General features: G+C 40.0%; 1 protein-coding gene across 2 annotated transcripts; it reads left to right on the top strand.

The window, feature by feature from the left end:
• Positions 1-9,130: 9,130 nt before the first annotated feature.
• On the top strand, positions 9,131-21,405 carry marchf7 (membrane-associated ring finger (C3HC4) 7). Of its 2 annotated transcripts, none has more exons than XM_044030250.1 (11): positions 9,131-9,211; positions 11,874-12,064; positions 13,239-13,385; positions 13,490-13,661; positions 13,750-13,941; positions 16,974-18,108; positions 18,807-18,976; positions 19,078-19,181; positions 20,243-20,347; positions 20,620-20,668; positions 20,772-21,405. In XM_044030250.1, exons 2-11 carry the CDS (start codon positions 11,888-11,890, stop codon positions 20,858-20,860), a joined length of 2,340 nt encoding a protein of 779 aa, XP_043886185.1. In that variant the 5' UTR covers positions 9,131-9,211; positions 11,874-11,887; the 3' UTR covers positions 20,861-21,405. The 2 variants fall into 2 exon arrangements, with proteins under 2 accessions (XP_043886185.1, XP_043886184.1); XM_044030249.1 differs by lacking the exon at positions 9,131-9,211 and adding an exon at positions 9,218-10,881.
• Positions 21,406-22,124: the final 719 nt, after the last annotated feature.

The raw sequence follows: 22,124 nt of genomic DNA, 5'->3' as shown, positions 1-22,124 counted from the left end.
AAATAGCTCATTGTATGTTGATATTAAGTTTGAGGCCTCTGATCTAAATGAATGAAATTAATGCAGTGTTTACACAACTTTAAAGGGCTGTTGGAAGTTTAAGACTCGGGTTTAGTGTCAGGGTAAGAATTAGGTTTAAGTTAAGAGTTAAGTTTAGGCCTTTAATTCAGTGATGGTGTTTATTTTATTTTCATTTTCCTTTCAAAGTGAACACCTCTTATTTAGAGATCGAGATGATGAATAAGTGTTTTAATATACCGTGAATAAAAATGAGTGTCACATCTTATGTCTGCGTCAAATGCGATATTATAAATCCTTGTAAACAAACTTGTGTTACAAACATGGAAAGTCATTCCCAACACATTTGGAGTCGTGTCCGTCTTTGCATCCACATGCAAAGGATGAACTACGTAAAATCTAAACACTGTTTTATTTATTTCAAATTGGGTCACCTTTTTTATCTTATAAATGTTCCACAAATAACAGGACTCAAATAGATCTATACAGTTATGTGGTTTATTTCAAGGTAGGCATTGAAATAAACGCGCCAGTTTGTGTGTGTGTGAGTGTTGTTCCTTTGTAAACAGCAGTTTTCTTATTGTTGTTGTTAAATTTCATAAATGCAACAAACCACAGTTCTTTTTTTGTCTTATTATTAAACTTATTACATGCCGTCATCTTTATTTTCTGGGTCAAAATGACTCCAGATTAATTATATTTGTGTGGAGAGGGGCTCTTTTTATTCTAGAAGTTGCAGAGCCCTGGGGTAGGTTATGCATTATTGCTACGAGTGTCCTCACTAAGAATGCCGCGCAAGAATGTGTGTGTCTCTTTCTCTGTGTGTATGTGTGTGTGACGCAGTGGCGAAGTGGCATTGGCCTACAGACCCACAAGTAGGATTGGGCAGCCCCCTGCACCCCCCAACTCACCAGACCTCGCACTTCCTCATTTGTCTAGGTCATGTGTCCTTTTTGTGGGCAATTACTCTGAAGCTCCTCCCTCTCATATTCATCCCTTTCACTCTCGGCGGCTTCTCCTTCACCTCTTGTTGTGCCGGCCTTGGCTAGATTTACACTTTGGTGCGATCGGCGCTCACCGTTGTATACATGTCACTATTAAAAGGAGCGCTGGCCCTTTTAAGAGCTACATTTTTTAACCAAGTGTGCTGAGTATCTTGTTGACCTTCACTCTGTCATGGTGCTGCTGTGTAACAGCTCCGGCTGTCTCTGCTCCACACTGACCTTCCCTGCATCCACACACACACACACTTAGCATGAATTCACCGTGTTACAATTTTAAAAAATAAATTGATTTCACTCAGCAGGGGGGGAGGGGGTTTAAAAAAAACAAACACGTTTGAGTGTGAATAAAATGTGTTCACACGTGCTTCCCGAGGTTTGCTAAATAAAACGTCGAGTTAAAAGTATGCAAATCAAATAAAAGCCCCCTAATCCAGGATTTAGTGCGATGATGGGATCTACAATGCCTTTCAAAAACAATTATTCAAATCAATCTCATTAAACCTGTTGAAATTGGCTTTAATTGCCTCCCTGACTAAACAAACACCACGTTCTGGCACAAACACACATCACAGAGAAGCTCTGCTCTCTCCTCCATGGGACTAAAGTGTGAACTACACTGCCTCTCAGTGGCTATTAGCTTCATCTGGCTTTCATAATGACGTCACCCCCTGGACAACTGTCTGTATGTGTGTGTGTGTGATCTAATGCCACAAGTATGAATATAAATAGGTGTTAATTAAAAATGCTATATTTATTGCAACATACTGTATGCTGATTGTCTTACTCAAAACCTTGCCCAACTGTGATGCAACCAAACTCACGACTTGAATAATTGAAGAGCCTTTTCCCCCCCCTCCTGTTTCTTAGTGTAATGACCTTGCTTGTTTTGCCTGGTTTTGTTTTGTTTTATTTGATCTTGTTCTACTTTATTTGTCCCTTATTCTTGTTCTTGCTACATCGCATGAACCATTTACAACCACGTGTTTATGTGTCTACCTTTGATTTGTTTGCACAAACTTGGTGATTATTTATTATAAGGACATTTTACGCTAATGTTTTCATTAATTTTCGTTTTGTTTTGCTTTGCTTTCTTTTCTTTTCTCCATTGTTACATAAAATGTGAAAAAATGTCGACCTCACTACCCACTTACATACATTTTTACCTATTTACCTACATATGCACCAAACTACCTACCAGGACTGAACAATGAATCGAAATGTTATCCAATCTCATAATATAGCCTACTGTAATTTTCAAATCGCAGGAGGCACGACATTTGTTAGAGTCAAAATATCATTTTTGGATGAATTATTGTCTTGACATGTACACATCTTATTCTGCAGATGGAAGGAAACTTATTTGTTTCACACGGATCTGCACAAATATCACACAGTTACCATTTTGAATAAAAATGAGAATGATGATGTAAAAAAAAAGACCATTCCCTCTAATATCGCTAATCATATTGCAATTCCTGTCACAATAATCGCAAATAAAGATATGTATTCAGCCCTCCTACCTACCCACCTACTTACCTACAAATCCACCTAGATACCTAAATACTTACCTACATGTCCACCTACCTACCTACCTACCTATCTACATACTTACCTACATATCCACCTACTTAACAGCATTCTTACCTATACCTGATCCCAATTGCTCTGCCCCTTTCTGTTATTTTGTTGTTTTTTTGTTTGTTTTTTAAATGTATATTGTATTTGTGCAGTGTCCTTAAAATGTATTATTATTATTATTATTATTATTATTATTATTGTTATATCCACCTACCCCCTGTACAGTACGTACATGTCCACCTGCCTACCTCTCAACCTTCCCTTCCACCACTTTTTCAAGCAGTAACAAAGCCATTGTAGTTATAGGGATACAATGTATCACACACGTATTTTCTACTAACGTGAACTGAGGCATTTTTGATGCAGTACTATGTTCATTTATCTATATAAATGCATTATATATCTGTATAAACAGTCTCATTTCCCTACATATCAAGGGCTTTGATGAACTTGAACCAGTAATAAAGAATTCTAAACGTCAGTTATGAATCCACTTCCAGTTTATTAATATACTTAACTCCAAATGAGTGCTTTGAGGACTTTAAAACATGTGCATTACAAGCTTTTCTATACACATGGTGTGTTTCCTTTTCTTTCTCACTGTTACATGTGAGATCACCGGTATATTTTATTGTTTACATGTTTACCCACAGATAGTATTATTTTCATCATGGCACCTGAACATCTTGGACTTCATTTACAGGATTTTAGATACATTTGTCATTGTTTTCTTCCAGAAATCAAGTTACTCTGGATGATTGTGAGATAATCCACAAAAATATTCCCTGTTTGACTGTGTTTTCTTTGGATTCAGATCACACTGCTCTAAATCCTAGGAGGGTTTTGTAAACTCTTGGATGCCTTTTCTGAATTTTTCATGAATCTATTTGGCATTTGCTCAGCATTTAAGTTGCTTTAAGCAAAGTTTTCACTTATTAATTTTTGGCTTTTGTTTACAATGTCCTCCTTGGGGCAAGTTTTTTTTTTTCTTTTCTTTTTTTTAAATGTCAGACTGCCATGATGCACATTAGATGAATCACATGGCCCAGTTTAGTCAAAATTCAGTGACTGCTTTGTGTGAAAGACTTATATCTGAAGCTTGATTTTTAAAAAAAGCCAGCAAATATATTTAAATTGATACACTTTAGATGATTTAATGGATACTGCACATGGATTTAAAAAAAAAAAAAAAACATTAATTGTATCATTTGTTACGCCCTCCTTGTTCTCATTGTGTCCTCTGCATTATTACTGATGTCCCAGATTTCATTATATTTTCCCTATGTCTTGGATGGCCATCATAATGGGGGAGTTGGCTGTCAAAATCATAATAATTATAATCGGATGGAGGGACAATGATGGATTATTATTATGGTACCAATGTAAACACAATTTCAAGTTTAAGTTTTGCAGTCACAACGCCACAAAAGTTCACCAAAGAATCATCAGTGACATAAAAACATTTATCTGCAGAGCTGAAGTGTTTGTAAAATGCAGTAGAAACAAAAATACAATACATAGGAAACAAAATGCTCATTTACCCTCATGTTTCCAGTTTAGGGCGACTCTAGGTATTCTAAACTAGGAAAAAGGAAAAGATGAACAGCAGATGAATCCAATGAAGACAATAGTCTAATTGTCAAAATGTGGGGACCCCACTTTTTAAAGACTAAACCAAATCACAATATGACCACTGATTTACAGCCATGTCTGCAACATCTGATATCATTTTTGAAAAGGTAAACAAATCATGAATCAGAAGATGTTGGTAAATTCATTAAATCTTCATTTAAAACACATACACTAAAAAATCTCCCACAACCCATCTGTGGGTCCCACCCCAGTGTTTGAGAACCACTGGATTTGACCACTGCTGCCTCGTGTGGTAAGTTTGTGTCACTTCAATAAATCCAAAGGAAGGATTTCAAACACCAAAGTCACACGATAACACATTTGAACTTCAGTGAGCCTTTAGTTTTTATATGTAGAAATATGGTTTTGCAGCAGTAAACATAATGTGGATGTGAGTCACGGCTACAATGTGTTCTCTAACATCATAATCAGAATAATGTCTTATTCAGAATAAGCTCAACAGTCAGATAATTGGTTTCCATATAAACACCGTCAGTCATGGACCTGAGGCTGCTGAACTGCATTAACAACTTTATTTTATTCACAAGCTATTTTGTAGACTTTAAATCAAACGATGCCTTTTATTTCCAGATTTATTCCCGGGCTAATGTTTTGGGCTGCTTCACGCGCCACTTTTGCCAATTCTTCCAAATTTGCAGGAGAAAAAAAATAACCACATCGCAGCAGTGGTACTAAACTACGACACCATAACACATTTGAGTGCTTTCAGAAGGGAATACATTGGCACCTCTGAAGCTGTTAATAGTTCTGGCTTGTGACTTTTTACAGGCCTCGTTCCAGATGCAGATCACGCCTGCACGGTGTATGACATTAATCCAAAAAATAAATCTATTCATGGCAGGTTTTCTTTTTTTCAAAAGAAACCTGAAAGTATTTTTCTGTAATAGACTCCCACTGACATTTTGTAAAAACAGCTGCAGTAACAGTATTTTTCTGCACTTGTATTGGCATCGCTCATGTACAGTGGTGATAGACTGAATTTCCTGAAAATAAAAAATATGATTGACTGCCTTATCTGAGCCACAGGGAGTCACTGTTTGATTTGGCCTGGTAAAATGTACTCGTGATAAAATCTGTGCGTCATAAAATGATCATTTTCTGTGACGGTATTTTTATAACACAGTGCAATAGAGATACGGGGGTTTCAGTGGTGAGGTCACGACACAGCCAGGAAGCCAAAAACACCCACTGAGGAACAATGAAGGTGTTCTATCAGCATAAAGTGAGTCAGCTCCTATCACTGTGATTACATGCACACAATCAAAAGGGAAACAAATCTGATTCCATGGGACTTTTTAATGTTTACACTGACATATGAAATGCCGCTTTTCCACTTCCGACGTCCGATACAAGAATCCAACCGAACAATAACAGTAGATCTATTAAAACGACTTAAAAATCCTCAAAGCGTGCGTTAATCTCCAACATTTAGCGAGGAAATGTCTGAAATCTCAATATTTAACAGAGGAGTCTGGTGTATTTAGCGACAGCACCGCTGAAAGCCGAGCCGCATCACAAACCCTGCGGCTGTGTTTCAGTCCAGTGACTGTGTCAGACGGAGTCTGTGCTCCGGTCATGGAGGACGTACTGAACTAATCGTTTTAATGAACTGATTCTAATGATTCAGTTCCATCAAAAGCGACTGCTTTGAAAAATAAAAGTCGTTTGTCACGAGTTTGTGTGTAAAACAAAGTCACGGCAGTTTCATGCCGCCGCGCAGTGACGGCTCCGCCCACGTTGAGGAGGTACTATAGTAATGGAAAACCAAGCAAACCGTGAAGAGTCGAGCCATGCAATAACGAGGCGGTACTATGTTGTGGGAAAAGTCGTCAAAATCAGAATTTTAAAAAATCTGATTCCATTTGACATAAAAATGACATCCGAGTGTAATCCAATCTTCCATATAATTATAGCTACGACCACACTTTTCTTTTCCAATCACTTCAGATTCAGAGCAGATCTGAGGCTACTTTCACATTACTGCAGTGATTCATGCATGTTTTTTTTCTAGGGTTGCACAACATTATCAATGTTGGTTAAATGTATAATCAGACATTGGCAAACACGCCAGGATCCCCCAATATGACTAATGAATAAGCTGCTAGCACCTCCACTACTATTCTTGTTTTTTTTATTTATTATATTTATTTTGCACAATGATCTACATTTGCTGCAACAGGAGTATGCAAAATATTATGTTAATTTCACTACAGACTCAATGATCTCTGCATTTGGACGCAGGAAAAAACTGTATATCAGTATTGGTAGGGCTGGGTAATATATTGATTTTGGACATCATCATATCGTGATAAGGTATCTGTGGTGACTCTTCCTGGTTTTAAAGGCTGTTGCATTGATAATCATCATATTTATTGTGTATGTATTACACTATATAGTATAAATATAATTATTATTGATTATATATGATAAAAAAATTCATTAAATTTACAAAATTATATTTTAATCTTTAATCCTAAACCTAATTATTTGTGTTATAGCACAACACCTAAGCCTCAAAATGTCCATCTGGACTTCATCAGGGCCAGAAAATGTCCTGTGAATTAACTGCTTTTGCCCATATTTCCTAAATAACTTTCGATATCTGGCAGTTATTTACAATTCACTGCATGTTAAAATAGTGTATTAACAATTTAAAAAGAAGAAAAACAAAAGGTTTTTGAGAAAAAACACTGTAGTTGTACACAAATACCAGATTTTAGAACAGGATAAAACATATAAAACATTTAAAATAACATTTAAACAGGCCAAAAAATGGAAACTATGTACAGGCGTTTCAACAACTCTCTCCTCTCTGGTGACAAAGATGCTGATTTGCCAGAAAACATTGGAATTTTTCCAATAGCACAAACCGTTGGAGTAAATTTCATTGTTTCTGACATAAAAGCGTAAATACTTTTCACTTAACATTAAAAAGCCAAAGAAATAAAGCAGGTTCAGTAGATCATACATCTCCTATATCAGGATAAAGCCTAAAAACAGTGAGATAGGGAAGTGAGATGTCATTCAGAAGCCATATCGCCCAGCATTATCAGTAGGTATCAGTTATCGGCCAAAGCACTTGGATATCGGCAAAAAGTCATATATCATGGAAGTTATCAATTCAGCTTTTCACATTAGAATTGAGTCAGTGTGTAGTCGTACCTTACCAATGTGAGTGGTAATGAGGTTATTATAGTCAACGAAACAACTAAATAAATAAATAAATAAATAAAAGGATGTCATGGTAAATAACAATTGCTCTCATATATTGCTTGTTTCAGCATACAGAGCAGGTAAAGACTATAAATCTATACCACTGGAGTGAGTGGAATAACCATAAAAGCCGAGGAGAGGCATCAAATCTCCTCGGCAGAGATTTGATGTGCCACATTTGGCCTGTCCCTGGTGTCAACACCAGAGGGCATTGAAGTCCATCCAACCTCAGACCTTACAAATGACACAGAGCGTACACTCAATCTGATTCCAATTGAAAAGGATTTGAGTGAATGCCATTCCTGCACTGAAGGAAGTCCCTGAAACACTGTGGGCTAAACACAAATATGACGTTGGCCTAATCAAAACCTTGTCACTCCTAAATCACATTACAGGCCAATGCCAGCAGCGGTATCCTCTCAAACAGGAGGCTGTTGAGGGAATCAGACCTGTGTTCATGTCTCTGCTTGACGCATGAATATTGCCCCATGCGATAACTCTCCTGTACGCACTCCAATTTTTCCTGGTTTGCCTTTAACGTTGATGGTCGCAGTTACTAATAATCAAATGTGTTGCTTGATATGCCGTTCCTGCCATTTCCCAGGTTTGCAGTCCTCGACCATTGCCATTGACTAACCCTGATTCGATTTTCTTTGAAGATGCTTCAGCATCCCGTGACCCCAACTCTGGACAATATAGGGTTGGATTCCCTGTTTCTGCTTAAGCAGCGGAATTGATTGCATGGACTGAAGTGTGTAAACTAGCTGCAGGACATTCTGTCACTATTTAGACTGACTCACGCTACACCTTGGCACTCTTTGGAAGGAAAGAAAGTTTCTCACTTCCTCAGAGTCACCAATTCGTAACCATACACTTGTTTCTGATCTTTGACTGGCATTTTATTACCGCCAAACGTCGCTGTTTGTCATAGTTCTGCTCACACAGGTGCCTCTGACCCTGTGTCTCTTGGCAACGCGAGGGCAGACTCTGCTGCAAAAGCTGCAGCTCAACTTCCTGTTCGTGACCACAATCGACTTTGTTTCTCCAACTTTATTTCTTCATCAGACGCCTTACGACAATTTTCGCCACAACGACTGATAACCGAAACTGAAGTGTGCGTTTGTAAAACAAAATTGTTGTGAAAATGTGTTTAGTTTTCATCTTTGTAAATTATTTTTTCATCCTTTTTGAATCATATGAAGTGTATTTATGTTTTGTTGTATTTTCATTCATAATAAAATGTTTTCAGTTTGTTTACAAAAAATTAAACTAATAAAAACTCAGCTAAAACTAAGCATTTCCAAAAAATAAAAACTAAGAAAAAAACTATCTCTTAAAACTAATTAAAACTAACTAATTTTAAAAACAAAATGTCAAGCTAAATAAAAACTGAAACTATTATAACCTTGCAACACACATGGAAAGGAGAAGAGGGAGGTTAGGGATAGCTGCAACTTTAACTCCACCAATAAATGTTAATAAATGTTGCACACTGCACCTTTAAACGCACTAAAGAAATGAACTCAAAAACATTTGAACACAGGCCAACAAATGACTCTTTCAAAAACGTGGATGGACCATGTGCAAAATAACAGGAGCACAAAAACACCTGAGAGCAATCACCCTGTAAGCCACGCCCACCGGGTCACGACAAGTCAGCTGATCTTGTGCTAGCAGCAGCAGCAGCAGTCAACTGAGACGCCATAGTTGCTGTTGTGCTAAAGGGAGAGACGCTCAAACTCAAGGTGAGGAGGACATGTGCTGCCCGTCACTGTTGTGTATTCACTTCTGTCAATGTGTCGTTTGTTAATGTCGCTGTCTCAAACAAAAACAGGACACAATTAGCGCACGTTTTGCGGCACTTCTGAGCGTCAGCGTACAGAGAGGGTGAGCTAAGCAGATAGCTAGGCAGCTAACGGCTAACACCGAGGTGTCAGTTGTGGCCAGTCGCTGGAAAAGAACACAACAGCTGAGGTGTTTCATTACCACACGAGTCACACACGCACGTAACGTTAATATTGTTTCAACTGCCGGCGGAAAAAAAGACAGTTGTCATAGTAACAGTCAATCAAGTAAAAGACGATTTGATCAGATTGAGTGAAACAGGTTTAGAGATGAGAGCATTTGTGTAGACTTGTCACAGACTAGCATAACACAACACAAACTGTATGTATTTATTTCAAACACGTGCAACATTTACAATGACAACACATTAACGTTTACATCTCGTCACATGTTTGAAATGGATTAGGCAGAAGTATAAACTTGTACCTATCCCATTCCTATTTCACACAACTCAATTTATGTACTACTTTATCCCATCACCAGATATTTACATAATTACAGTGTGTTATACAATGTTCTTAATGTTCTCAGTTCAGCACAAGAATATGTCTGGCTTTAAACTGATTTATGTTTTCACTCTGCTTTAATTTATCTGTTTGTTCCATAATTTAACCCCCAGGATTGAGGCACACACACTTTTTAATGTTGTCCTGGCACACTGCATTTTTAAATTTAGCTTCCCTCTTAAATTATATCCCCCTTGTCTCTCTGAGAACAGTGTCTGTATTTTATGTGGATGTAAATCATTTCAGAGATTGTATTTTTAAGAAGAGTTAATCCAGGAGAAACTGTTGAAGCTTTTAGTCATCACTATACGCTTGTCCTGACATTACTGTACATAATAAACCGTGTCATTTACTACTTACGTACTTCCTATTGTTAAAATATGTCACAAAGGTATTTGATAAATTATCCACTAATTAGAATAATTGTTAGTTTAATAATTACATGGTCAGATAAATGAGTATGTAGAACACTAAAGGAATAGTCAATAAAATCAAGTGACTTATTAACTGTAAATTAAACTTGTTTATCTCTCTCTCTCGACATGTGATTTACACTTAACAGAGGAAGATCCCTGACACCTGTAAATGGTTGGCAACCTATGCATGCATAAAACAAGGAAAAGAAATAACAGTGTTAAAGTTTATTGAGCTTCCAACTCTGCCAAGGTTTTTTAACTAGCATTTCTATCAATCTTTTACAATAGTATGTAGTAGAGAAAATGGAAATTCAATGCTGTACATTAAGATTTAAAAAATCAAAAGGGTGGCGTCAGATGGTTGTCATATTAGCAGTCATGTAGAAGATTATTTGATAATATTTGTTGCATCAGGAGCAGATAAACTGACTAAAATTGTTTTCAAAATGACAATGTTCAGGATGTATATTTTGAGTGTTATTATTTGAAAAATAACAGCATTGCATATTTAATTGTGTTTTTTTAAACTGTGCCGTATCTTAATATGTTTTCACAATGACATGTGGAAAATGGAGAATCTGTGGCTCAGCGCTCTAAGCCAAGTTTCCACAATATTCCCCTTAAGTGTCAAATCAGAGGCTGCAAACTGTGAGTAGTTATTTCCAGGTCAGGTCATGTGGGCTAGGGTTGCCAGGTAATTTAAACTGAGCTAAAACTACTGCAGCCTTTAACAGCTCTGCTATACATGCAATCTTCCATTTCCTAGGATTGTTGATTCCTAACATTATGGTCATTATGAAGGCTGTTTGAACACTGCAGTAGCTGATATTAGATGCTTTTACTGTAAGCCAGTATAATTCGTATAAAGAGTTTCTTTTACTTTGTTGTCCCCCTGAAGACTTTTGTTCCATCACTTTTTTTTGATGAATTCCTGTAGTTGATTTGTTTTAAAATGTTAAATTGCTCTGCTGTGGTTAAAATGTCTTTATCTGGCCTTATTTACTGCTGCTCATTTCAGTCTGACAGGCTGCTGGCTTTGCTGGGCTATCTTTGACCACAGGTGCTGTAGCTGTGTGTCTGCGGATAAGAGTGTCATAACTCCCTCTCAGGTCCTCTCTGGTTAGCTTTCAGCTGATTTGTTGGATAGCAACAAGTAACTTCAACTTAAAAAAAAAAAGTGAAAAACTGCAGCCCTCTGCAGGTTTACCAATCCAGATTAATAATAAATAATCTCAGTGTTTTATAACTGAAGAGACACTGTGAACTTGGTGCTGCTGTTGGCTCCTCAGTAGTGTCATGTTCATGTGATGGAGTTCATAGTCCCAAAGATAGGCACTGTTTCTTTGATACCAAGTTTAAGAAGGAGGAACTTGGTGTTTACAGACACACTGTCACGTGTGCGTGTGCTGTCTCATGAAATTATTAGCACCCCAGGGCAGCAAGCCTCCTGTCACTTGACAGATTGTGAGGTTGTAGTCTGCTTATTTTTAAGTCTCTGCTGTAAGACTCATTGGGTGTGGCATAACGGCCACATTAGTAACCAAGTGAACATCCTGTTGCCACACCGAGACCATGCACTTGCATTAGGCTGCAGTTCAAATTTGTTCTTTAATAATATTTTTGTGATTCCAACTCACAAGGTTCAAGGCGATCCATGATGGACTCCAGCTCTCGCCGGCTTCCTTTTTGTCTGTCCAGCTCGCGCTCGTCCTACACATCCACTCCCTCCTCATCGCTGGGCTCCAGTAGGTTGTACAGTCGGGAGACGGTGCTGAGTAATGACCGCTTGCCCAGGGTTTCATCATCTTACAAAACAGACCTGGACCAGCAGGTAAACCCTCAGAACAAAACACACACCCAATGTACCTACTTTTCTGATTTCACCACTCCCTTGTTTTACTGTATGAGTCAAATTGTTCCTCCCTGTCATTGTACATGAACACCTTTTTTTCTTTTATCGAGTCTTTATTTATACAGGTAACCTCATTGTGTCAACCTCATTCGCAAGAGGGACCTGTTTTGAACACACATAAAACAATATTTACTTGCAGACAAACAACAATACAGTACATTTAGTAGAAGCAGATAAACCAAGCTAAAACAAGGAACATGTTTCCAAAGAGTCTCTGTGCTGCTGTGTAAGTTACCGGTTGTATAACTTGGCCCAAACATGTAAAGGCCACATCGGGTGAAAAGGTGAGCAGATGTTGTTTTAAACTGTCAGGTATAGCAACTGCAACTACAGTCTGTGTCATCCCACTGTAGCTATGGTTATATTCCACATGAGGCTTAAGTAAGAGTTTCCCGTAGGACCGCAGTACAGTAGCTAACTACATGTATCAGTGGTGCAAGAGCAGACACTTTGAAGGTCTTTTTTTAGGGCAGCCTAGATTCTTTGGCACACGTTATGTGTATTTCAGTCCTGCTGCTCGTGAAGGGCCCGTCTCAAGAGATAGTGTTACTGTTGGCCCCGACCCTGGTGGGTCGTTCCTGTTCTTTCCAGAACGCTCCAAGTTATGCGCAAACAAACGCTCACCTTCCATGACTATTTATTTATTTATTGTGTGGTTATATACGGAGACAAGTTGATATAAGCTATCCTCTCAAAATGCCACAAGTTCAGGGACACATTTGTCACTTGAAAACTTAGTGACATAAAAACATTTTTACTTTCATTTTATCAGTTCTGGAATTAAAGGCTAAAGTAATTGATTATTAATAACATAAAACCTAGTTCTGTGATTGTCTTATGTGAATATTGACTCTTCTATGACAGTAAAGTGAATATCTTTGATCTGTTGGCAAACACTTGAGGATCTTAGGAAACAAAGATTGCCATTTTTCACATTTGACATTTATGTACCAGACTCTTAACCACTTACACAACTACAGTTTGAGGAAACTTTCTCCCCTGACCTCTGATTTTATTTTACTGCCCCTAATTTTCTATGTAGTGTATTTGCTCAGTAGTTAAATATGTGTTTCACGTTCTCTCCTTTTTGTAGAATTCTCGTCTCCTGAGTTCCACCAGAGATTACAGCAGCTCCAGCAGTCGCTCCGCGAGCTGGAAGTTACCCACGTCTCTGGCGTCCTCCAGCAGATCTTATGATCGCTCCTGGAATGATTCCGCTCTTAGCAGCAGGAGTAAACTGGTACAGAAGCTGTCCTGTGTCATTTATTTGTGGCCGGAAAAATGCAGTCTGCTTGGTCTTGGGTATATTACTTGATGTCACTGATGTCTGCTTTAATTTTCCAGAGTGAATCTGATGGGAGGTTGGGATTGAGCTCCAGTCTGTTGAACACCAGTGATGATGGTGATTCAAAAAGGGCCAAACTGTTGTACAGCAACAGAGGACTGTACTCAAAAACGTCCAGCACCTCGGCTGCAGGTTCCACTTACTCCAGTCATGGGCTGAGCAGTGGTAGAGGTACATATTCCCATCAATTTGAATCTGATTTCAGATAATTCATCCTGCAAATCTCAAAACATTTCCTTTTTTTTTTTCCGCCCAACAGGTTTAGTCGATAAACAAAATGACACATTTGATTCATCATGGAGCTCAAGTTGTTTACTCTCCCGGTCATCATCTTCCTCCTCCTCTTCAAAGCCACTGTCGTCCAGGAGAGAGCAGGAGACAAAGTATGAGCCCAGGCTGTTAAGTCTGGGAGAAAGAAGAATTGGGACTGCTGGAGTGGCTTCGTCACTGTGTATGTACACAACCGGTCAAAAGTTTTAGATCACCCCAATTTTTCTAGTTTTTTATTGAAATTCAAGCCATTCAAGTCCAATGAATAGCTTGAAATGGTACAAAGGTGAGTAGGCAACTTGTGAACTGCTAGGTAAAAAAAAAAAAAAGGTAAGGTTACCCAAAACTGAAAAATAATATATATTTCAGAATGGCCTTTTTCAGGGAACAAGAAATGGGTTAACAACTTAGAGCTGTTCTGCAGCAATGGAGGTTGATCAAGCCTTGAAAGTTGGTTCTACCAATTCCTACAGGTGTTCCATCTTTTCTTTATTACTTACAACCCCCTCTGTCTGAATAAAAGTAGTGTTGGAACACACTGTGGTACCATAACCTAGTGAGCATCATTTGAACAGTATTGTACTGCAGAAAGTAGTGTGTTACCATACAAATGGCAAGAAAAAGGCAATTAACAATGGAAGTGAGACAGACCATCATAACACTTAAAAATGTAGGGTTTTCCAGAGAAATTGGGAAGAAAGTCAAGGTGTCAGTGAGTACAGTTTCCTTCACCATCAAAACGCACAAAACTGTAAGAAACTCTGACAGGAAGAGGTCTGGCAGTTTCTGAGAGTCAACAGCTTGCATGATAGGTGGCTCACAGGACAACAGCTTCAAGCACAGCTTAATATTGGTCATAGTAAGCAAGTATCAGCTTCAACTGTGAAGAGAAGACTTAGAGTTGCAGGTTTGAACAGTCGAGTTGCAGCAAGAAAGCTATTGCTAAGACGTCAGACTACGAAGAAGAGGCTTGCTTGGGCCATGAAACACCGCCAATGGACTACTGAAGACTGGAAGAAGGTGTTATGGACTGATGAATCAAAGTTTGAAATGGAGTTTCGTACACCGTCGAGTAGGCGAAAGGATGGTTCCTCAGTGTGGGACATCAACTGTCAAACATGGAGGAGGAAGCGTGATGGTCTGGGGCTGAGTGAGAGGCACCCTGAACCAAAACGGCTACCACAGCATTCTGCATCGCCATGCAGTACTCTCTGGTATGCGCCTAGTTGGTCAGGGGTTCATCCTACAGCAAGATAATGACCCAAAACATACGTCCAAGCTATGCCAGAACTACCTCAGGAAAAAAGAACAAGATGGTAAGCTCAAAAACATGGAGTGGCCAGCACAGTCTCCAGACTTAAACCCCATTGAGCTGGTTTGGGATGAACTGGACAGAAGAGTGAAAGCAAAGCAACCTACAAGTCCCACACATTTATGGGAACTTCTGCAACAGAGTTGGGAAGAACTTTCAGCAGAATATTTAATTTCCATTGTAGAAAGTATGCCACGAGTGTGTTCAGCTGTTCTGTATCTGCCAAAGGTGGCTACTTTGATGAGTCAAAATATAGAATACATTTTGGTTTATAAATTGAGTCCATGATTTCCTTTTTGACCTCAACTGTTTATTTGTTTTATGCTTTCATTTTAGAGTACAATGAGACATTAAAATGCATAATTTTCAATGAAAAACTGAAGAAATTGGGGTGTTCTAAAATTTTTGACCGGTAGTGTATATGTTTTTTATGCCGTTACCTCAGATGCAGATTACACAGCAGTGTTGCCACCATTTCCATGTAGATGTTTCATCTTCAGTTGTCCGACCTAAACATCACGCTTTTGCTTTCTTGAATAGTTCAATCGACACTTGACCTCTCAGTACAAAGAATGTTCCTCAAAAGGACTGTTGAGGTTTTTTTGAAGTGAGGTTCTCGTGAATTGTCGGTGTGTTACACACCTGCTGTTGAAGGGTGTGACGGGGAACTGCCGAGTACGTCACTCATTGTGTTGCAGTGAGCAGGGACAGGAATTCTCAAACATGTTTTCAGCAATGTAAAAAAAAAAGAGGCCGCCAAAATAAACTCCCACAGTCTAATGATGTGCTATATATGTATATTAACTCAAGGAACGTCTGTCTGTGTTGACCACACAACTGTTGAAGGCTTTAAACTTCAGTACAGTGCTGATTTTGGTGTTGCTTGGATTAGAAATTCAAGAGATATTGATGGAAATTGCATTGGGATAAGATAATTTTTCCCTAAAATATTTTTTAGGGAAAAGTGTTTGGATGAGAAACGTGGGAGATATTTGTAGAAACGTGACTGAGGTAGAGCTAAGCGAGCTGCTTTCGCCCCGCCTCGCCTGGAGAAATGACACACGTCACCGTCCTTTGATCTGTATGCGGGTTACTGTGGCAACCACTACAGTGTTCTTAATTAAAAGAAGACTCAAATGTGTGCAGTGACGACAAATGCAAGAGATGTCTGTCTCTTTTGTCTTTTCAGTGCAGACTCTGACTTTATTTGGGGAAGAAATGCAATGGAGCGATACGGGTGCTGTTTTACTAGTAATATATGTACATTTTCCTTTTCAGCAGGTGTGAGACTTCTAGCCGCAGGTTGTCATGCTTGTTAATATCGTCTTTTGATCGCCAGCTGAGGCACTTTTAACAAGTCTGACCGTACAGACGTGTGTGTCATCACTGTGTGCATTTAAGCAAATGACACGGAGAGGCAGAAAAGAGTGAATCAAAGACTTTTTTCCATTCACCAGCACTCACATTCATTCAGTGCATCTATTTTCTTTCTTTTGATACTGCTACAATAATTCAACTGTCAGTAATCGTCAAGACGAGGAAAAGTCTATACAAATGCAGACATTTACCTTCAGATTGGTGTAAGCAGTCAGTCAGCTGTGTTTTTCGTGGTATGATGGCTGTAGGAGGTGACGTTTCACAGCTGTAATGGGGATAAGGGTATCGTACCATCTGAATCTCATGCCTCTTATATCAACAACGGCATCAAATCTATCCATTATCAACACTGGAACCATTGGAACACTAATAAACGGGCTAACATAGATAAGGATAATAGCTATAATGTTTGACTGAAAACTTTCCCTGGAGTTTAAACTGAAAATGTCTCAAGACACTTGAAAGACACTGTTTAAGCAGCAAATTGTAAATGAGGCTTTATGATTTCTTCTCTCTCCTTTCAGATCAGACAGACCGGGTGACTTCCACATATGCACAGGGAGCTCGGCCTAAAGAGACTTCCTACTCTTCCTCTTCTTTCTCCCCCACTGTGAGAGAGAGGTCCTTCAATCACCACCTCTCATCCTCCACCTCCTCCGCCCATCGCTCTACTCTCGCACGTGACTTGAGCAGCAGAGCCACAGCCCGTCTGAACACCTCCTCCACCCTGCACTCATCTCAGGAACAAACAAGAATCCCTGTATCCTCCTCAGGTGGACCTTCCTCGTACTCCTCCCACCCTTCATGGTACACAACCTCCCAGGCCAGACCAGAGGCCACGCTCCCTCCAAGGCCGGCCCCTGAAGGTGCAGAGTCCGAGGGCCGTCGCTCCACGCGGCGCCTACTGTCGCGTTTGTTTTCTCGGCGCTCCAGCCAAGACTCTTCAAGTGGATCGTCCAGTGTTCGCTCTGTCGACGATGACTGTCCGTCTACCGGAGGAGAGTCTTTGGATGGAGATGAGGGTGGGAGGAGGACCAGTGTGGACTCGAATGCTGGAGGGTCAGAGACGACCTTGAGTAGCCTCAGGAACCGTAGAGCCGACCTCACGACCATTCAGGAAAACAACACCGATGAGTATCGCAGAGCGTCCAGACTGCCATCATGGAGAGAGCCCGGTGTTGGCAGGAGTACCAGCAGCAGCAGTGGCTCCTCCTGGCTTTCCTCCTCACTCCGTGGACGCTGCCCTCCGCTACTCTCTCGCCTCAGAAGACACACACGGGATCAGAGCGCACGCTCAGCCTCGGGTGTGGAAGAAGATGCCAGCTGTCCACAGCATCTCCCGAGGAGGTGGGACAACGTGGAGCACAAAGCGCCGCAGGAAGACGAGGAGGAAGACGACGACGAAGACGAGGAGGATGAAGAGGAGGAGGAAGGAGCAGTTGGCGTAGACGCCTTTGGAGCACGTCAACCCTGGAGACCCGAGGACGAAACATTGCCGGAACTTGAAGATGGCTCCCTCTTTCCATCACGCCGCAGAAACTCACTCTTCACCTCAGCTTCCATGAGTCCACTGAGCGGTGTTGAGAACCTGCTGGACAGCCAGAAGGAGAAGCCCGTTTCCAGTAGGGATCAAGAGAAGCTGCGCAAGATCAAGGAGAGGTAACAAATTCAGCATTTTCTTTTAAAGCATGTGAAGTAGGGGAGTTTTCAATGCGTACAATAATTGTTGGGAAATGTGCTGTTAAAGCTTTGGTGTTTTGCCATTGTTTGGACAGAGATGGGAAAACTGGGTAACTAGTAGGAGAGAGACATGTAATGATCCATCTGTATGGCATGTAGTGAACAGCTGCTCGGGGTGTAGAGCCCATATGGCACACGCCCTAACCACTGGTCGCCCTGGATGAGACATTTGAGTGTTTTAAACTGAGAAACTGAGCAGCTTTGGCAGAAGTTTATGCTCCCTCTCGTTTCTAATATAGACATTTCTTACTTAGTGTTCTACTTTAATTTGGGTAAAGTGGTGTTTGACCTTGTACGTACAGTGATGCTTTTTTACCTTGCTTAGTATGTGAATGACCTTGCTCTGTTAAAGTTACCTTCCAAAACAGCAAACAATTAGATTTACATTTTGTGTTTCTTGAAATTTAAAGAGAAAACAAGACAGTTTTTTTCTGCTGCTGTTCAGTCCCGCTTATATTTCACCACCACAATGAAAAGATTTCATTATTGGTTCATCACTGACTTCCGCACAAACTTTCAACCACATCCACCATTCACTTTTTGAGTTATTGCTGCTCATAAATGGACAACTATGACCTCTTTTACTGAAGGTTAATACTCCTCTCTCTGTGCTGCAGGCTGCTTCTGGAGGATTCTGACGAGGAAGAAGGCGACCTGTGCCGTATCTGCCAGATGAGGGAAGAAGCGGCTTCTAACCCCTTGATTCAGCCCTGCCGCTGCACAGGAAGTTTGCAGTACGTCCACCAGGAGTGCATCAAGCGGTGGCTTTGCTCCAAAATTGGCTCTGGTAAATAACAGACCTGTGAAGATTGATCGCAGTATTTTTTATTCATTTATTTATTTATTTAATTTTTAAATAATTAAGTCTTTTTTTTGTCTTTGTCTCAGGTTCAAACATGGAGGCCATCACAACATGTGAACTCTGCAAGGAGAAGCTGCGCTTGAACATAGACAACTTTGACATTCAGGAGCTCCACAGGACACACGTGCAGGTGAGTCCCTTTGTCAATGTATGAAGTCTTCAGAAGTAATGTGAGACTGGTGTAAAGCTACAGTAGGCAAGATCTATGGCATTATTGATAAATAATAATAATTCCAGCATAATGTAAAACTTTGGGAGACTTTGACCAATCACAGGGCAGTTGAGAGACCTTGCACTCCCATAGGCTGTGTGTTTGCTGCATCCTAGGGCCACATAGACAAACAACATCCGCTCTCACACGGTCAACTTTCGAGTGTCCAATTTGCCTAATCCCCATATTGCATGTTTTTGGACTGTGGGAGAAAAACCCACGCACACTCTGGGGGGAAAACGTGCAAACTCCATGCAGAAAGGCCCTTGTTCTGGTCTTCTTGCTGCTAACCACTACACCAGCCGTGTGGTGCGTGTTTGCAGTCATTAGATCTAAATATATGACGCAGTCTGGACCAAAACACCATACGATTCTTGAAAAAGTTCCACCAAGGACCAGTACTGACGTGGTACCAGTACCTAAAGTATAAGTAAACATTTGGACAAACAATGCTGCTATTTATTTGTTTCTTTCATGGAACAAGTCCGTGCAATGTCGCTCACTCTGACTAATGAACACACAGACACTTGTAGGTTTGGTCTTTTCCCTGCTGGCGAAATATCTTCACTGCACCCCATGTATTCACTGCGTCCCGCTCTCACACACTTGGTAGCCACAGCACCTGAACACAGAGCCTGACAGCTGCTGCTAAACTTACCACACACAAATACACATTTAAATAAAACTTTACAGTCCCGTCGCCCCTTTCCCCTTTTTTTTTTACCTGTGCCTGTCTGTAAGCCCCCAGTGTTCAGATATTGATAAAGCAGCCAGCACAGCCGTAAACGGATGGACATGTCCAACTGTCTGACTTGTCAGATTAGGGGGAACCTCAACTTTATCTCATCTCTGGCTGTTTGCAAATAATAGATTTATTTTTGTGTGTTTTGCGTAGTCACGATGACCATGTTGATAAGTGAAGATAAAATCCTCAAAGACCTTATCGCTGAGACAAAGTGTGTGTGTTTGTGTCTCTGCAGTCAGAATATGATGAGTTCATCAGCAGTGGTCTGTATCTGGTGGTGCTGCTGCACTTCTGTGAGGAGAGGTTCTCTGATGTCCTGGGAGCAGTCGATACAGCCGGGGTGAGCGCGTGTGCACACACACACACTATAGATGTACTGGTGATTCAGCTTTCAGACGGATCAGATTACATCAATGTTTGTCTACATTTGCCGGACGAGCCATTTGTGTTGTTGTGTGCGATCGGGTTACACCGTCACACTGCAGTGCGTCTAGTTATCACAGTAAATAGTTTCGTTTGCACGTAACCCTCGGGCGCTGACGGATGTTTGAATGATGCATTGTGGTGGACGACATAGCTTGAAAAGAGAATTCTTCCCCTTTTCTCACCCAGGTATTCAACCTGGTGAGAGTCCTTCAAGAACACATGGACAATCTTCTAAGTATGTGGCTCAGTCGTCCTCCCAACACGCCTTTCGTCTGTAACTGCTACCTTGATTTTCATAGCGTTTGGTGTCAGGATCTGACTCTGTCTGTGAATTACAGGTGCCAGCGAGGAAAGTGACGGCGAGGTGCGAGACAGCCGACCGTCCATCGAGTTTTCCGACCTGGACGACGATCTGGAGGATTATTAACGATGTGGATAACGGGGGGGAATGAAAAACTGGGGTCAGTTTAGCTGAAGTCGCAGAGCTACTCCCTGCCGTGTGTAGTAGCTCACCCAGTTTTCACATAATGCGCTTTTGTGTTGATCTGAAAATGCAAGTGCACAGAGCGCACGTATCGCTTTCATTGCAGGTGGCTTTTGCAAAAAAATATGCAAACCTGAAATGAACCAAGTGTGTGTAAAAGATCCTGTGTGACACTGCTGTATTTGTGTCTACGAGACTGCACTTTATTCAAATGTTAATATGATAAAAATGCAAGTCTTTTTTAAACCGTTATACCACAAGTGCTCTAAAGTTTAAATAAGAGAGGCGGGAAAAAAGTTGTAGAGTGGTACGTAAGGTGTTCATGCTTAGATGGTGATTATTTACCTTTTGTTTTTTCTGACTGAGAAAAACGAAAAATGTAATCAGGCAAAACTTCTTTATCTTTGTGTCAGTGTCTGAAATTATTTATGTTCAAATCTGGTGTTAAGGTTTTAATTTTGGAAATAAACTTTGATTGCAGACTGCCATTTTGTTCAGTCTTATTTATAATAAACGAGACACATGCACATAATGGGGTTTATGCTTGTAATTTAGGTTACTACTTAAAGCTTTAGATCCATGGTTCTCAAACTGTGGTACATGAGCTTTAGAGCTGGAACAACTGATTGCTAAATTAATTGTCAACTATTTTGATAATCGATTATTCGGTTTGAGGGGTTTTTCATGATTAAAGCAAGATTTCTGATTGTTTTAGCTTCTTAAATGTGAATATTTTCGTTGTTTTTTTTACTCCAGATAACTAAAAAATCATTAAAAGTGAATCAATTTGTAACTGTTTTTGGATAGGTCGTTTACAAATAAAGCTGACTTATTATAATTACAATAATGATTAATAATCATAAAATATTAAAATAAACCTGCAGACAATAACTTTATGAACTGATAGTGACGCTGATTTCTATTAAAAAAAAAAAATATCGTTATAGCGGAAGATGATATTTCTAATCTTACAATGAGCTGAATTTCACACCATTTTAAAAGAACCCATTAAACACCAGTAAGAATAGCTGATGCTGTAAGAATAAGACTTGTAAGTCTAAGGTTGTGAGTGGGCTGTGCTCCCCCGGCCCCCCTGAGAGATGACAGGAGGGGGTTGTGCAATTTTATTTAACTGGTGTTGGCCAAAAATAGTCATTAAAATAACATAAAATTTGACAAGGTTTTGGGGTCCAGGTGTCTAGTAACT

This window comes from Solea senegalensis, linkage group LG7, assembly GCF_019176455.1.
Source record: "Solea senegalensis isolate Sse05_10M linkage group LG7, IFAPA_SoseM_1, whole genome shotgun sequence".
Lineage (NCBI taxonomy): Eukaryota > Metazoa > Chordata > Actinopteri > Pleuronectiformes > Soleidae > Solea > Solea senegalensis.
The sequence above is the reverse complement of the archived record's forward strand: the minus strand, read 5'-3'. Positions and strand labels throughout refer to the sequence as shown.

Bases quoted from the DNA above. Each gene is read 5' to 3' on its own strand.
- marchf7 (XM_044030249.1), top strand. From the start codon at position 10,794: ATGTGGAAAATGGAGAATCTGTGGCTCAGCGCTCTAAGCCAAGTTTCC. The intron at 13,386-13,489 runs GTACAGAAGCTG...TTAATTTTCCAG, and splicing joins TTAGCAGCAGGAGTAAACTG to AGTGAATCTGATGGGAGGTT. The intron at 20,669-20,771 runs GTATGTGGCTCA...TGTGAATTACAG, and splicing joins ACACATGGACAATCTTCTAA to GTGCCAGCGAGGAAAGTGAC.